Genomic DNA, 18,401 nt, shown 5'->3' with positions numbered 1-18,401 from the left:
AAATCCCCATATCTTGTAATGCCTTTATTCTTCCATACACGGGCTACATTATCCCAAAACATAGGGGGAAGAATCTCCTCAGCATCCATAGGTGTGTAATAAGATACCTTCTCCAAAGAACAAAGTTTTCAAATTCGTTTCCATACTCTAAAAACACCTTCCAAAACTTTAAATCTTGTTCTCTTAATAGGGCTCCCATCAATTTCTTTAAATAAACATTGTCGTGCTGCAGATCTTAGCAAAATCTCAAAAATCGAAGGGGCTTCTGCTGTATTAACCACTTACTCCCCAGTCAATAAAATCTGCATTTTAACAAAACACATAAATAAAAATATAAGGCAAAATCCGGTACGGCCAAGCCACCTCTCTCCACTGGAAGGGTCATAAACCTACTGGCTCGCCTTGGTTTACCCCGAGCCCAGATAAACTTTGCACACAGAGATTGAAGATGTTGCAGCTGAGCACCTGTCTCTTCCAAAGGAATTGATCTAAATATATATAAAGCCTTAGGTAAGATATTCATTTTTAATAATGTTGCTTCTACCTATTAGAGTCAAATGTAGCCGTGCCCATTTATTAAAGGAGTCCTTAACACTCTTTATCAACGTATTCCAGTTAGCATCAACAACCTCTAGCATCGAGGTTCTTATTTTTATGCCAAGATAAGTCACCTCTTTTAACTCTCTAGTATCCTGCACCACAATGCTTTCTGAACAAAGCAGTTGTGTTTTGGTCATATTAAGTTTATAACCAGATACCTGGCCAAACAATATTGCTAATTGCTCGATCTCTTGAATTGCGAGCATTGGATCAGCTGATGTCACTGCTATGTCATCTGCATAAGCGAAAACAGAAAATGGAATGTCATTAACATAAAAGGGTGTAATACGAGGATTTTTGTTTAATTGCTCAACAAAAGGATTAATATATAAGGCAAATAAAAGTGGGGAGCAGGGGCAGCCTTGCCTGATACCTCTAGTGATTTTCACAACCTCTGATGATAACCCCATAGCAGTAATTCTATGAATCGGTTCAGTATATAATACCTGAAGGGCAGTCAGGAATCCCTGTCCAAAACCGATACGACGCATCAATTGCCATAAATACCCCCACTCCACCCGATCGAATGCTTTCTCTGCATCCAATAAAATTAATCCTAAATCTCGCTTTTCTTTATGGGCAACATCAAACAAAGTAATTACTTTATTTACATGAGTAGTAGTCCCACGAGAGGGTATTAACCCATGTTGGTTTGCCAAAACTAGAGAGCTAATTACCTTAGATAAACAATTTGCAAATATCTTGGAATATATTTTACTGTCACAGTTCAGCAAAGAGATCGGGCGATATGATCCAACCAATTCCGGGTCTTTACCCTTCTTACAAAAAACCACTATGGACGCTTCAGCCCATGATTTATTTGAGACCCCTGCTGAAGATCATCAAGCGTTATAACATCAAAGTCATCAATTACGCTGATGACACTCAACTCATTCTCTCCCTGGAGGGAGAGCAGTCCATCTCAGCAGAAGAGTTTCATAGATGTTTAGGAGATATGACACAATGGCTGAAGGAGAATTCCCTACAATTTAACATTGCTAAGACTGAACTGATGCATGTTAAAACGCATAAGAACAGGGAAGGGCCGCCCATGAATCTGTGGCCACCAGAGTTCCCCAACCCCGGCTTGCCGGTAAAAACAGTTCGCAACCTAGGGGTCACATTTGACTGTGACCTCTCTCTGGAGGTGCATGTGGGGAAAGTGGTGAGCTGCTGTCTGGGGATTATGCGCTCTTTGAGGAAGATCTTTCCCCTCTTACCATCTCCAGACCGTGCCCTAATTGCACGCAGTACCATACTTAGTCGGGTAGACTATTGTAATGCTCTACTCCTTGGATCCCCCAAATTCCTGCTAGACAGGCTCCAGCGGGTTCAATCTGCTGCGGCTAAGCTGGTACTGGGCTGGTCAAGGCGGACCTCTGCCTCTGGAGCACTTTCGGAGCTGCATTGGTTGCCAGTGGCACAGAGAGTTAAATTTAAATCTCTGTGCCTAGTTTTTAAAGCCCTGCACGGAAAAGGCCTAATCTCTTTTCAGCAAATGTTTGAGTGGGACGTTCCGGGCAGAGAGCATCGCTCTTCGAAAGGAATGTTAGTAAAAGTACCACGCTTCAACAAAGTCAGGGCAGGGGCCAGAAGATTCGGGGTGGCCGCAGCTAGGCTGTGGAACACTCTACCTCTTGTACTGCGGCAACATGGGGAGCTGCTTGCGTTCAGAAAGAACCTTAAAACCTGGCTATTCCCTATGAACTAGCCCTGCGCTTCAACTCCCTCCTGTGCTGACACGGTCTCAGTTACCAGCGCCAAGATGCCTGTTAGGTGGTAGTGCGCTTAAGAAATTGGATAAATAAATAAATGATTTAGGAGCATAACCCTTCTGCGCAGCCAGAAAGGTATTCAACATTTCTTCCTTTAAATAGTGAAAAAAAAGTTTATAAATCTCTGCCGGGATCTTGTCAGGGCCAGCCGCTTTTCCTAAGGCAAGATTATTAACCGCCATTTCTTATTCTGACATTGAAATTGGGCTATCCAGCTGTTCTGCTTCTTGGTGATATTCCCTCCTCCAAAAATACACTATCATTAGCATTAGCCCTGGTCTTATCCTGTTGTGTATATAAATTGGTGTAAAACTGGTGAAAGATAGACAGAATCTGCTGTGGATCCTGACATATTTGCTCATTCTTATCCTTTAAAGACGATATCGACCGGGAAGACTCTTTCATTCGTAACCGTAAGGCCAATCATCTACCAACTGTTTCTCCATATTCATGATTTTCTTTCTTATAAACTAAATAATTCTTAGCACTTTTAATATTCCACATGCCATTAATTTTAGCCCGGGCACCAGCAACCAAATTTTCTAGTTGTTATTTTGCTGTGAAATCCCCACGGCTAAATTACCCTCTGCTTCTCTCAAAGCATCGTACAATCCCTACAGTTCTAATCTAATTTTCCTTTGCTGGTGAAGTCCAAAATTAAATACTTCACCACGAAAACAAGCTTTAAATGTGTCCCAAATAATTGCAGCATGAGTCGATTTCCTATTATTGTCAAAAAAATCTTTTATCCAGCAACCCATATATTCTCTAAACTCTTCATTAAAACATAATTTCCGATCAAAAGAAAAAGTCTTAGAAAGCCTCTTCCGACCAGAGATACTCAATTCCAAAACAATTGGAGAATGGTCGGAAGAGATCCTAGGATATATTTGAACTGAAGTCCCATCTAAAGAGGGAGTGGAAGCAAAAAATAATCTAAACGAGCTAGTTTTTTATGGGGAAAAGAATAAAATGTATAGCCCGGATCCTTAGGATTTAACGTACCCCAAACGTCAACTAGCCCATGATCATTGACTAAGTGATATAAAGCTCTAAATACATGTGGTTTACGACCTTTATATCTTTGCGGCCCATCCAACAACTCTTGGTTATCCAAGGGTTCCACTTCCATAGTGGTCCCGCTGTCCTGATTTTTGCACTATCAACCAGAGAGACAGACAATTGCACGGCCCTAGGACGCACAGGGCCCAGCCGACTTTCTCACTCTGCAACGAGTGTCCCAGCCCAGGTACCAACGGACTGAATGTGCTTCCTTATTCCCAGGAACCTTGTGAACCGAACCCCTCTGTTTGGAGCTCAAAGACTTGCCCTCAAGTCCCCCTCCGCAGCCAGGTTCTAGGTGGGCCCCATTCTTCTTACCGGCGTAGTGCGCACAGCTACCAACCTGACTAACATATTTGCAACCTGAAGCCTCAAGGCAGGTAACGAGAAACTGCTGGTGGTGCTTTGGACCTTGGCCCTGAAGGAAACCCCCAGAAACTGATTACAAATACCTGCATGCTATCTATGCATTTTCCCTACATAGGAAAGCATTGTGCGTAAAGGCGCGTTAAAGTGACTGCTTTAGTTACCTGCAAAATTCAATATTATAAAAAAGTACTTGCTTGAAAACTAAGTTCTTGGCGTCAAGATTTATATAAAAATGACTTCTTTTTCTAAATTGGTCTCGGATTTATTCCTGAATGTGTCTCATTTATTGCCACTGTGAGTAAAACAAATGCTTAGCACTACCCTCTGTTACGCCTAAGTGCTTACCCACACTACCACAAAAGAGAGTATTTGGTATGTCATTTGTGCCTCTGTAAACCGGTTTGGATATGCCTGGACTCCACACAGTGTCCAAATAGCCAGCTTACTACAGTAATAATTTTGACACGCAGTTTTGGAGGGAGGTTTAGGTCAAGGATGTCCTAGATGTCCACATCGTTAATGAATCTGTCACATATGATCCCCATGCAAGTTTGCTGTCCGCATGCTTGACCATATTAACTCCCTCAGCGTGCCACTCGGGCAGCCGTGAGTTTAACATAGTAACTTAAAAAACTTGCTTTCCCCATGATCCCTTGCTTACTTAAATTGAATTCAAGACTAATTTGAGTTGACTGTGGCATCAGACATCTTGAATAATCGTCTGTAGTAACTGCACTGGGTCTTTTCTAGCCAGATTCCTAGACGATCCTTGAATATTACCGAGCCATACGACTGTGTTGGAATACATTTGCCATCAAAGATGCAACAAATTGCCGATCGGTCAGGACCCCTTATTAGTTTTAGCAGCTTTTGAAAGCTGATGATAATGGCTGTTTACATTCCTTTCATCACCTTGAGCTGTGTTTGTTGCGAGCTATGCTAATTGAAATAGATGACAAGGTATTTCAAGCTAGATACATGCTCTATGTTCACCTACTATAGGGAAAATTTGATCTTCTTGATTTTCTACTTCCTGTGCACCAATATTTTTGTTTTTGAGGCATTGATAGAAAACAGGTTTGCATTACAATAAATAGCTAAAGCACTCCACTATCTTTGCAGATATTGTTTGTATCGTCCGCATATTACAAACACTGATGGTGAAAGCCAACAAACTTGGATGGAAATGTGTTCACTTCAATTACGGCATTATTTAGAACAACCAAGTAAAGATTAAATGATGGGGGAGACAATATGCATCCCTGTTTCAGCCATTGGTATGTCCAGATTTATTTTGATGTCACTCTTAGCTAAAACTTTGACTCTCATCCAGGACTTTACATTTAAACTCAGGATGGCTCTTACCAGTGTAGCTGGTATGCCCCATTTGTGACACACCCTTGCTCTGTCGATTCTCTTCGATGTGGTGGTATATAGTCCATGAAGGCTGCATACAGTGTTGGTGCGTGGTTTTTGTTTGCTGCTTTGATCAAGGACGAAAAAAATCTACAAATTGTTTTCCGTGCTGCTGCCTTGTCTGAGAACTAACTGTGTAATGGTTATTAGTGCATTGGCCGTGCAAGAAATTGGGTACACAGGAATTGCTTTGGCATTTTGTTTCCCGTCCAGTTAAGTGCACCTCCAGTGTTTCTTGTAAAACCCAGAACAGATGTCTGGTAAGACAAAGCAGGTCTTTCAGCAACCAGACTGTGGATACACAGAAATTATCTTGGCATCCTGTTCTCAGCCTTTCATGCGTACCCAAAGTGGTATATGAAACCATGCAGACCTGTCATGCAGGCTTTGACACTCAAGTGGGATTTGACACTGTAATGCCAAAAAGGATGGTCACAGACCCCACCTGCATTTTGAGTGCAGCTCAGAGGAATCCTCTTTCGATTCATGTCAGCCTATTGTTTGATACTGGAGAAAATTTCACACCAAATGAAATTCTAATTACTGGTTGGGAAAAGTTGGCTTTCCTAAAAATCTGACCTCCCCATTGATTTGGATTTTTAACGAATATTATAAATAGTTCTTCATTTATTTTTCTAGCTAGCCCCATTCCCAAGCTGCAGTATTAGTGGGGCCATTGGGATTGTTTTTGCGCAGTTTCTGCAGAATCCTGGATATGCCTCGAGCGCCACACAATTCATTATCCACTTCATAATCTGCAGACTTTAACAAACAAAATGTTGTTTCTAGCTCCAACGGATCTAAAGTTAATAAAATCACAGCACCTCTTATTGCTGTGCAGTGGAAGGCCCTTAGTAAAGGTTGACTGGTTATCGTTCTGTTGCTTATTGGTGTATTTGAGTCTAATTGTTGCCAATGAGGTGAAACCTTTGCCCAGATAGTGGTAATGTGCAAAAATGACAAAATAAAGATATACTATCGTAGACAGTGCTGTATATTTTATTTCTGAATTTGTATATGCCACATAATTTGCCTTTTCTATGGTACATTTTGCACCATATACCTAGGGACTTGTAGGTATATTAAATATGCCTAGTAGGAATATGGCAGTTTAAAAAAAAATGGGGTGTGGGGCCCACATAGAAAAAAGGGAATTTCCAACACACTCAACTCATGAACTCGTCAACAGCACTCCTCTCCTTCTAGGCTACAATTCAGGCTTCAGATCACACTGCTGCTCTGAAACCCCAACATAACATTAGATAGTTTTTCCTCCTCGTTGGCGAGGATGATCCCAACTTCTTGACCTCTCATCTGCTTTTGACACTGCTAACCTTCAAGCCTCACATAACCAGATCATTAAATCCAAACAGACTTTCAACTGAGGACGGAATAAAACCGTTTTCTATCAGACACATATTTGTAACCTTTAAAGAACCCCTCCAACTCCTATTCCCCATCATTTTGTGTAGATTATACAGAGCTCCAGTGTAAGTAACCGGCAGCAGCATGCCCAGTTCCGCAGGGAAATGGGAAAAAACATTGATGAAGAATATCACCAAGGAGTAATCCTGGTGGGCGAGGGTTTTACAACAAACAACATTGTGTTTTATACAAATAGGAGAAATATCCCACATGTCTGAATAGGACTGCCGTTTTTTGATGTACTTGCAAATAAAAAGAATGAGCCCTCCTCTGTAAATACCTCTGGTCTCCCCTCTTCTTTATATAAACTCACAACTATCCACCCATGCAAAGCACTCTACGTTCTAGATAAGACTGCACAATAAAAGTTGTTGTTGTTAAAAAGGAAAACCACCTTTCTTTGAGACTTCAGAACTGCTGTGCAAATACTTGTACTTTTGAACAAAGACCTCCCAGCCACCCCATTAACCCATCTGAATGACATTCTACACTTCACAGCACACCTCCTCAAAGGCCTGAAGAAATTGCACTATTATGTCTGCTGTGGCGAAACTCTGCTGGTTTGCTTTGCGTGTCTGCATGAGCTTTAAAGCCAGCTGTGTCATCTACAAAGCTGCCATGAACTGCACACCTGCCTAAATGGCAGTCACGCTTACCATCCTCCGAGGATCACAATGCACCCACTGCTAGAACTGGACTAGGATTTGAATTGAGGAAAGAAAAAAGTAGGAAATCCCTTCTCATTCTTTACACTCAGGATTTGGAACATTATCCCAGTAACCATCAGCACCATTTCTACCATCCTCCAATTCATTTTTCCAATTCATTATCGAATAATGCCACATCTCAAAACCCTTGCTGACCGCTGAACCTTTTCTTCCCTATAAATTGAACTGCAATCATTGCTGATGACCATTATCCATGCTTTGTTGCTCCTAGGTAGATTGACCTTTTATAAATACTCAGAAATGTACATACATACACCCAGCACCCTTTCCTCCACATCCGTTCCCTGCTTCTTTGGATGAATGAATGCCTATGCTGTAGGACCAGACTGGGTAAACGGTCTGCCTTCAGCTGCAATACCCATTGTGCCTGAAAGGTAAGGCTTGTTGTTGCTCATTTGAACGTGTGAAGCCATAATGAAAGATGTCTTGTTAGGGATGTAGATTTACTTTAGAGAAGCCTCCACTGAATTGTGCCTAGGCATTGTGTGTGTTTGATAAGCATAGACTTTATATAAAATGTTCTTTTTTGCATGCATGAGTCGAGTTTGATCTGACCGCATAGATCGCTCAAACTGCCTATTGAAACCTTGATCTGCTGCCACCTTTTTGTTAGGGGAACTAAAGGTGCCGTAAATTTACTTATACTTTCCATCTTCGTGAATTCCAGAGAAATCCGGTACTGTTGTCAAGTAGCCCTTCCTGTTAGACACTATTGCTGCCAGAGGGGGGGCAGGACATTGCAGAAATAATAGGCACTATTATCCCATAATGCTGTGAGGCAGGAGACCAGGATTATCTAGTGGAAAGTAAGATCAGCCTTGAAAGTACTTCATGCCAGTCTTATTTCATGGAGGTAATGATTTAACATAATTACCTTAAAGTTAATTTAACGTTGTATTTTAGGTGTATAGGTGATGATGATTGAAGCCCACATCTTATTTTATCTAAGATTCAGAAAATCTAGACTTCTTTCTATCAAAGAAGCTGCCCATCCTTGACTACGCTCTACTCTTAACAAACATTTCCAGCTTGAGTAAATGGCAATGAGAAAAGAAGTAATATCGTCATATTCGTATTCTCTTGTTTGTCAATAGCTAGATATTAATAGAATAACCTGGTAACTAATCCAGTAGCAACAAAGTAAGATAAAAATTAAGATAAATTGCAAGCTGGGAGGAAATTAACATTTTTGTACATAAATCACTTTATAATTGGTAATGGGTAAAGACTAAAGGTTTGCATTTTATTCAATTAAATGAAGCTATCCTGAATGCCCTTTATTTTTCAATTGTGTATTGAAATGCACTTGGGTATATGGGAATCCAACATATTGAATGACTAAGTGCATTTTTTGCCTTTTTTATATCACTCCTGCTTTTCTCATTTCTTCAGAACTAGAAGCCTTAAAGCAGCGTTTCATGAAGCACTCTCTTACCAAAGTTAAACCCAAAACTGAGCGAAAGATGAACCTAAATGTTGTCCGTAAAGAGATAACTGCAGAAGGAAATGAACAGCTCAAGATGGATTTGATGCCAGTTACCATAGCTGCGGAAACACTAGAAGAGAGTACCCATGGGAAGCCAGGTATGTTTTAATTTAGACAGTAGAAGGTTGCTACTTGCTAGCAAGTTGGGATGTTGACACCTGAAGGAGTCTGCCAAAGAGTGTTGGGATGGAAAATATTGTGTTACGCATGCTACATTGTCCTTTGACTTCCCTTCTGCTTTCAGATCGACCTCTCTTCTCTGCATTTGGGGAACAGAGTGACTTTATTTACGTTTCGTAGAAACAAAGTAACAGTTTAAGCAGTTTAGCAAATTTGTATTGGTAATTCTCTCTTGATTTGCAGTACTTTAACCGTCTCATTACGTTTCATAGAGTTAAAAAGCTTGTCCGAATGATCTGTCAGCTATTTTTTTTTTTACTTGTTTGTGTTTTTTTGTTTTTACAATTCATCAATGGCAATATGAAGCCTTTCATTTAAGAACTATAACTCCTCTTTTACACACACTTCAACAGTGAAAGCCATACATGTAGTCCTCCATTAAGATTACATTTTACTCAACACTTGTGGAAGCTCAGAGGTGCCAAATATCTGATGTAGTTTACAGTTCCGGCTGGACTGTTCCTAGTAGAGCAGGGGAAAGACTGATCTACATATAGCTGGGTCCAAACCGAGGTGGCATCGTGTGCAAAATAACAATGGATTGGAATACGGCCCCAGAGTGATTACCAGTGGCTGAGATTTATTCATGTATTCCATCCATCAATTTTTGTATACTTATTGTGTCACCCTAATTGGGATGGGTATGCCCAGGCGTGGGTTGTGCGCACACTGTCACTGGACTGTACCTTGCTGATGAGCGCATAACTTGGGGAAACCCAGTCCTCGGTTGCTCGTGTTTCCGCTCCGGGAGGACTTGGGTTGGCAGTTAGGGCTGGACTGTACCTATTGGAGCAGGGTCAAGACTGATTTGCATATAGCAAGATCCAAACTGAGGTGGCATGGTGTGCAAAATAATGAAGGATTGGTGTGCTGCTCGAGTGATTACCAGTGGCTGACATTAATTCAAGCATTCACTGTTTTGCATACTTAAAATAATTAAAATATCTGATGTAGACTAGAGCATCCAAACTATTTGACTAACTGTATAGAAAGTCCTATGAATTAATGGCCTTTTTTGATAACATTTATTTATTTGATGTGCACTGCAAATTTAATAGATTTTATTTATTTTTATATATATATACACGTTGTGGTTTACTAAAATTATCCAGTTTTCAAAATCAATGCACTATTGCTCTTCAGCAATACAACTGGACAGTGTAAACATTAACTTAGAAATTGAACAAGAATGTTTCGACGACTTTTCTAAAGGTGAACAAGATGAACATATATTAAATATCTTCCGGCAGGAACCTCTAATGACCCAAGACCACAAATCGCTAGTCCCTCTGCCTATTGATTCTTTGTGAATACGTTTTTCAAGCTGCTGTTCTTCAGCTTAAAAATTTTTTTTTATTAGAAGTAGGAGAGTGCAGTAAACTGATCACTTAGTGTACTGCATTTTGAGTAGGAAATGTTGCAGTGATGACTGGGTAGTCCAGTAAGTTTGGATTTGTTCCTAGGTGGAGAAGTGGGCAGTGGTCTCTTTATTTGTGCCAGTGCATGCTAATCGTTTGTGCCAAAGAAAAATAGAAGTTTGATAGAAAATAAATGATCATTCATGGGGGAAAATTTGCCCTCCAACTAACTTACTACATTTTAACTGTGAATTGACTCCCAAACATAAACTCATTGCCTCCTTTTACGGCAGATGTTTCTACTTTCAATTGAGATTTAAATACTTTTTTTAATACCACTTGCTTAATATTCAGGTGAAAAGCTACAAGTGTTAAAAGCAAAACTGCAGGAAGTAATGAAACTTAGGCGGAATGAAGAACGCAAGAAGCGTCAGGCTCTCTTCAAACTGGATAACGAAGATGGCTTTGAAGAGGAGGAGGAAGAGGAGGAGGAATTGACTGATGAATCAGAGGAAGAGGACGATGGAAGCAAGGAGGTACAGGAATGAGTCTTGTGTATGAAAAAGTGACCTGTGCATGTACTCCAAGGCAGTCGGCGCTGGCAAATTTCTTTCTTATTACAATATTTTATTCTACATTTTTAACTCTGCCATAGCATATATGTTCTTTTCACATTGTTAGAGTTTAGTATAGTTTTGCAGACTCGTCTTGATAACATCTACTTTCCTGTCATTAATTCTACCATCAGCCAATTCCTTTCCACAATACAAAGAGGAAAACAGGTAACATTGTAATGCCAATAGAGTTTGCCACGCCAGGGGGAGATACAAAAGCACCTTCTGATAATGATCATTATTTTTCAGCACTGTCAAATTGGCTGTGTAGATCCTCAAGGATTCCTGAAATTCTCTTGGGCAGGACCTAGTTGGGAGATCGGTTGCGTAAATTTCAGCCACCTCTCCACACGTTATCATGTCTTTAAGCCAGTATTTTAATCACAATGTTCAACTTCCACCCCATGTCGTTGCAATTTACGCGCTTTCCCACTAGGATGGCCATTGCCATCAACTTCAATAAGTCGTTGGTGAATCTTGTACATAGCCCAAAATGGCTTCCTTTGGGGTAATCATCAAGGTCCCTAGTCATTATCTCAGGGGCCCCTAACACCTGCAATCAGAAATCAGCAACCCTATAGAGCTCAAAGCAAGGTGTATGAAATCTGCATCTTGACCTAAGCATTATCTACAACTCGAGTTTGGTGTCATACCATACTGTAAGTATTTATAATGAATGAATCTAAATTTACCAATGGAGTAAATCTCTTTGGTTTGCTTGCAGCATTTGGACCATTGTGTATGTGTAATCGCAACGCCCAAGTCCTAAGCCCATTGTAGCCTGTTCTGTGTATCCCCTCCCCTTAACCCATTCAATGCTGTGGTATACATTCTTGTAATTCGCCTTTTAGGTCAGAGACTAGATAGCAAGAGAGGCAGCAGCTCCTGCTCTGTTGGATCATCGGAGGATTCTGGGATCGATTCCTGCATCATATTCCTCAAATTGTACTATGTGACTGATCCTAATGAAGAGTTGGGCAATGTTCCTAAGTAATCTTTAAACAATATAATTTTTTTATTTGGGAAGAGACTCCCCCCCCTATTGCTAAAGTTCTTATTTAGTTGCTGTATTAGTGTTGGGTTGTGTTTGTTTTGTGTTTATACGAAATGTCTAATTGAAGCATAGGTGGGGAATAGGCCACCAGGACTTCACATAATGTATTTAGTTTTGACCAGACCCGCATCATTCACCTAAGAGTATGAATATCATGGTTAGGACTTGTGTCTTTTTGATACAGGTCGGTACAAAAGGGGGTGGTAATGGACGGAGCATCTGAACTAATCAAACACTCACACCCAGTCAAAAGATCTGGGTTTAATCCATCACCGTTCTTTAGCCCACTCTGCCACCCCAGTTCAGACATGGCTATATGCAAATCAGTCTGACCCTGTGCCTCATGGGAACAGTCCAGCCCGAACTGCCAAGCCATGCCTTCCCTGGACCGGAAACAAGCTTCGAGGACCGGTTTCTGGCATTACAGCCGTCTTCAGCCTGGCTTGCTTGAATCCAGTGGCAAAGTGAGCAAGGGACTCAGACTGATTTGCATATAGCCATGTCTGAACTGGGGTGGCAGAGTGGGCTAAAGAACGGTGATGGATTAAACCCAGATCTTTTGACTGGGTGTGAGTGTTTGATTGATTCAGATGCTCCGTCCATCACCACCCCCTTTTGTACTGTTTTTGATACAGGTCAGCATGAATAGGCGTTCGGGGAATAGCCCCTTCTCCAAATCCAGATGTGGGGCATGCTTACAATTGTGTATCCAGAGATGTTCAAACTGAGCCTGTGCCACCAGATAATAGACCTCCACAATTTTCGCACTAAACCCTCCATTTTAATGTCTTTGTAATTTGGCTCTCCTAATTTTCGGTTGTCCCCTAGCCCATGCTATTTCAGTCATGAGAAATTTCATTTGGACAAACAAATGTCTCATTTAATGGCATGGGAGTGTTCTGAAAGAGGTACAGTAGTTTTGGCTGAATCCCCATCTTCCTCAGTGCTATCCTACTTGCCGCTCTGAGCGTAAATAAAGCCAATCTGTTAGACGCTCCCGTACGTTTATTCCATATTCTCCATGGTTCTCATTCAAGGCTGTGGAATTATCGCCATGAAACATTCTCTAAATATCTAATAAGGTTTGGGAAACTTGACATATTTTGACCAATTAATTTGTAACCCCGACTATTTGCAGAATGTAATTCTTCTTGAATGATGGGATTTAGATTGTTAGTGGGGTCAAATACCAATAGCAGACCTAGTCTGTGCATAGCGTGGGGATGAAGATCTCTGCTTCCTTGTTTCACTCCCCTTCCGTGATGATGCTCTCTTAGAATGCAAGACAAGAGGTCCTCCCCCAGAGCAAACAGAACGAGGTACAGCGGACAGCCCTGATGGGTAACCCTTCTCATTTTATTGGGTCAGATGGCCTCTCATTTACTTTTATTCTGGCTTAAGGGGCAGCCAAACAGCATAAATCAGTTGAATCCAGTTTAAAATTCCTTTAACCAACCACCATTCTTTCCAGTATAGTAAATAAGAAGGGTCCTTCTATGTAATCAAAAGCTCTTTCTCCAGTATTGGGGTATCTTTCATAGATTCACATGCTTAGAATCATCCCCGCCGACGAGGTGGGAGTCTTGTGGTACAATAAAACATCTACATTATAGTCGTGACGCTATTACACAATAGGCTACTATGGACAGCAAAGTCACTACATTAGCCTATCTTAGTTCTTTTATAAAAAGAACCAAACTTGGAACCCAGCCAATCAGGCTGCAGCTCCCTTCCAGAACCTTCCATGGAGAGGCAAACCCTCAGATTTTCGTAGCACAAGCGACCATTAGATGTCTAGAGATAAGGTAAGCCTCTCCGGGGAGGAGGGTGGGCCGCATGTGAATCTATGAAAGATACCAATACTGAATAACTGAAGTTACAGGTAAGTAACTTGTTTTCTTATTCAGTATTGGGGTATCTTTCATAGATTCCATGCTTAGAATCAGAATAGCTAGCAGAAAATAATACTTAGTCGTATAGTGGATGGTGGGTATCACAAGAAAAGACAGACACCTCGAAAAATCAATATAGCACTGCAGTACATATTTGAATCTTCATAAGAGAAATATCATATACATATGCATCAAAATAGACACCTATATATTGAACACTTTTTTTTTGTAAAGATATAACCATTTTCTTACAGAGGCTTACCTTACTTAAAAAGGTTTCGTAACACTGCTTGACCCACTGCTGATTCAGCCTCTGTTGCCAGATCAAGGCAGTAATGCCGTGTAAATGTGTGCACATTCTTCCAGGTTGCAGCATGCAAATCTTCTCCATAGGTACTCCAGCAAAAAGAGCAGTAGATGAGGACACTGCCCTTGTAGAGTGAGCCTTAGGTGTATTTGATAAATGATGTCCAGCTTTGAAATGGCAGAATTGGATAGCAGATGCAATCCACCTTGCGATGGTGTACTTCATCACAGCTGTTCCTGGCTCTTGACCACCATAGGAAACAAATAATTGGTCGGATTTTCTGATGGACACAGTACGTGAAATGTAGAATTTTAAACATCGTTTGACATCCAAGGTATGTAAAGATTCCCAGCAGAGGAAGACTGATTGGGAAAGAAAGAGCGCACTATAACAGGCTTGTTAAGATGGAATGTAGAGGGAACTTTAGGAATAAACGTAGGATCAGTTCTGAGAAGGACATAGTCATTGGTGAATTTCAAATAAGGTTGCTTGATAGTGAAAGCCTGGATTTCACTGACTCTCCAAGCAGAGGTGAATGCCACTAGAAGCGCTGTTTTCCAGGAGAGATACTTTAAATCAGCTTTGTGAAAAGGTTCAAATGGATGCTTCATGAGATGCTGCAGCACCAAGTTGAGCCTCCATTCTGGAGTAAGAGCTCTAATAGGTGGAAAAGTTCTGAAAAGCCCCATTAGAAACTATTTAATCAAATGATTAGAGCAAAGGGAGTCCGCTCCTGTAGAGCGCCTGTAGGTAGAGATGGCCGCTAGATGCAATTCAACCGAAGCAAACACAAGTCCAGACTTCGATAACGATAAAAGATAAGGCAGTATCTTATCTGGAGGACATCTTAAAGGATGTATATTCTTGTTACTATACCAGGAACAGAACCGTTTCCATTTTAGCGCATACGTTTTTAAGGTAGAAGGAGCTCTAGCAAGAATCTCTGCAGTCTTGAAAGATACCAATACTGGATAACTGAAGTTACAGGTAAGTAACTTGTTTTCTTCTGGGTCGAGTTAACTTGGTGGTTGATAGCGGACAGGAAGTATGAGGTATCTGCTGTAGATCTACCCAGTTTAAAACTAAATTGACCTGGTCTAATGATTGCCAGCATCTGAAAAAGACACGTTAGTGATAGATTCCTTACCTTAGAATATCCCCAGGCGTCAGACTGGATCCGGAAATTTTTGCGTAGCAATACCCCTGCGCGTCGGTAGGCGTCGTCTGCGGCTCCACGTCCGTCGTCGACGTCGTTAGCGCCGGAATGACTTCGTCGGAGTACTTAGACGCCGCCCATGCGCGCTGACGTCAGTTCTTCTTTTTTCCGCGCCAGCTAGCGCAGATCCGGAGAAGCTCTACCCCTAGTCATTTTTTGACTACAATTTTTGATCTTTTTGATCATTTTTCTACTCGAGTCTTCGACTCCATCGGTGCCGGTAGGGATGCCCGGGTTCAAGCCCTGTTCGAAGTGCGACCGACTGATGTCGGTCACGGACCCCCATCGCCGGTGCCTGAAGCGCTTAGGCCTCGACCACGACGACCGCACCTGCTCCGACTGCCGGGCCCTGACGTCGAAGGCTAGGCGGGAGCAGTCCCGCAAGCGGCTCGAGCTCCGGCAGTCGGCCCCGCGCCATTCCAGGTCCCGGTCCCACGGGAGGTCGAGGGACCGGTCGCGGGGTCGGAGTCCCCGCAGCTCCGGGAGTGGACATCGATCGTCGGGATCCAAGTCCTCAGGTAAGAGGCATGAGAGGTCGGAGCGGCATCATCACTCCTCCGACCCACCCCGACGCTCGCACGATGCGGCCGGGGGTTCGGGCGACACTGCCCACGCGGCTCCAAGAGAGTCGCAAGCGTCGCCGCCTGCCCCACACACTTCGGGTCCCTGGGCACGGCGCGACGCCGGAGGAGGTCGAGCGGTACCTCATGGCCATGAGGTCCCTCCCTCCTCAGCCGGGTCCCGCGGCGCCTTCGGGCCCAGCGGTCCCGGCTGGAGGCCCTAGCGGGACGGGCGCTTCGGCCCCGACGCCGCCGGGTGCTTCGGCCCCGGCGCCGCAGGACCTCACCGGACCCGCTTCCGGTTCCGGGTCGTCGCCGGTCGACCTCACGACCTCACCGGCGCCGGCCCCGAGGGTGTCGCCCACGGCGCCCGTTGTGGACGCCGTCCCCAATCTTCCCTTCGGTCCGACTCTGGCACCGGAACGGCGCCGTTGGGCGCTGCTTCCGACGACCTTTGGAGATTTTTATTTCCATGAGGAGGCCCAGTCTGTTGACCCTGAGTTACAGGAGACTGGTGACGGAGGTGATTGGGAGGGGTCTAAGGACCCTCTGGCACAGGAGTGCCAGTCTCAAGAGGACTGGACATATGAGCTTGGGGAGGCCAGTGGTATTGACACCTCGCCAGACACTGGATTTGTCTCCCCTCCCACCGTGGCTATGGAGGAGGGGGCTGCTTATAGCGTAGTGTTAACGAGGGCAGCTAAGGCCTTGGGCCTTGAGCTCCCCGTTGCGGCCGTGAGGACTAACCTCCTCACTGAGGTTCTTAAACCGCAGGCAAGCTCCAGTGAGCCTCTGCTGCCGTTTAATGAAGCCTTATGTGACGTTCTTGTGGGCACTTGGTCCAAGCCCGCCACGGGTCTGCCTGTGGATAGGAACGTGGCCAGACGCTACCGCCCAGCTCCGGGCGACCCTTGCTTTTTGTCCACCCATCCCACCCCCGAGAGCCTGGTTATCCAGGCTTTCACTTCCCAGACCGCATTCCAGACTGCCCCGCCCGATCGGGAATCCAAGAGATACGAACAGTTCGGGAAGAAAGTGTTCTCGTCCCTGAGTTTGGGACTGCGGTCTGTCAATACCGCGTGTCTCTTGGGCCGCTACACCCACACCCTGTGGGACACGGTCGCGGACGTGCTGCCACAATGCCCGGAGGAGGCCCGGGCTAAACTCGCCCAAGCCCTCGTGGAGGGTCGAGATGCGGCACGATACTCTATCCGGTGTGGACTGGATACCACGGACTCACTGGGCAGGGCGATGGCAACGACGGTGGCGGTTCGCCGCCACGCCTGGTTGAGGACCGCCAATTTCTCGGCCGATGTCCAGGCCACCCTCCTGGATATGCCCTTCGATGGCCGTCGCCTTTTGGGCGACAAGGCAGACCATGCGCTGGAGCGCTTTAAGGACTCCAGGGCTACGGACAAGTCCTTAGGCCTCTCGGCTACGCGCCAGCCATCGGGTGCCTTTCGCTCCTTTCGTGGCCACGGAAGGGGCGTCCCCACACGTGCTGCCAGCCACGCACAGCATAATACTCAGCAGCGCGGTGGCGGCCGTGGAAACCGCCGTGGCGGCGGCGGCGGTCGGGGTCAGCGGCGAGGCCAGTCCACACCTCCCTCCGCAGCACCTGCCTCCAAGCCTTCCTAGTCCGAGCTTTCAGGCCCATGTGACGCCTGTGGGAGGCAGGGTTCGCCATCACCACTTCCACTGGCGCACTGTCACATCGGACAGGTGGGTGCTGCAAATCGTCCGAAGGGGCTACTCCCTCCCCTTCGAGGCGACCCCTCCAGCCATGCCACCGCAATTCCACCGCGTGTCGGGGGATCACTTGCAACTTCTGCAAGAGAAAGTCACGGCCCTCTTGGCCAAGGGGGCCATCGAGTGCGTTCCTGGGCCAGAAGTAGGGTGTGGATTTTACTCCCACTACTTTCTGGTGCCCAAGAAGGGCAAGGGGGGCCTGCGCCCGATCTTGGACCTACGGAACGTCAACGGCTTCCTCCGACAAGAGAAGTTCAAGATGCTGACTTTGGCTCAGGTCTTAGCTGCCCTGGACCCCAGAGACTGGATGGTAGCGTTGGACTTGCAGGACGCTTATTTTCACATCCCCGCACTGCCGGCCCACCGGCGTTATCTGTGGTTCACGGTAGGCCACGAGCACTTTCAGTTTACCGTGCTCCCCTTTGGCCTTACCAGCGCCCCACGGGTGTTCACGAAGGTGATGGCGGTGGTCGCAGCTCATCTGCGCAGGTTAGGGGTGTCAGTCTTCCCCTACCTCGACGACTGTTTGTTGAAGGCGGGCTCGCCCCAGACAGTCGTCAGCCACCTCCAGACTACAGCCGACCTCCTGCATTTGCTGGGGTTCTCCATC

General features: G+C 44.5%; 1 protein-coding gene across 5 annotated transcripts in view; it reads left to right on the top strand.

Moving 5' to 3' along the window:
- CLSPN (claspin) overlaps positions 1-18,401 on the top strand; it is a 449,296-nt gene that overhangs the window by 263,726 nt on the left and 167,169 nt on the right. For all 5 annotated transcript variants that reach the window (XM_078681155.1, XM_078681154.1, XM_078681157.1 and 2 more), the window contains exons 9-10: positions 8,768-8,959; positions 10,754-10,935. In XM_078681155.1, the coding sequence (XP_078537281.1) occupies positions 8,768-8,959; positions 10,754-10,935 (374 nt within the window). The remainder of the gene's footprint in view (positions 1-8,767; positions 8,960-10,753; positions 10,936-18,401) is intronic.

Source organism: Lissotriton helveticus, chromosome 3_1, assembly GCF_964261635.1.
Source record: "Lissotriton helveticus chromosome 3_1, aLisHel1.1, whole genome shotgun sequence".
Taxonomy (NCBI): Eukaryota; Metazoa; Chordata; class Amphibia; order Caudata; family Salamandridae; genus Lissotriton; species Lissotriton helveticus.
The sequence above is the reverse complement of the archived record's forward strand: the minus strand, read 5'-3'. Positions and strand labels throughout refer to the sequence as shown.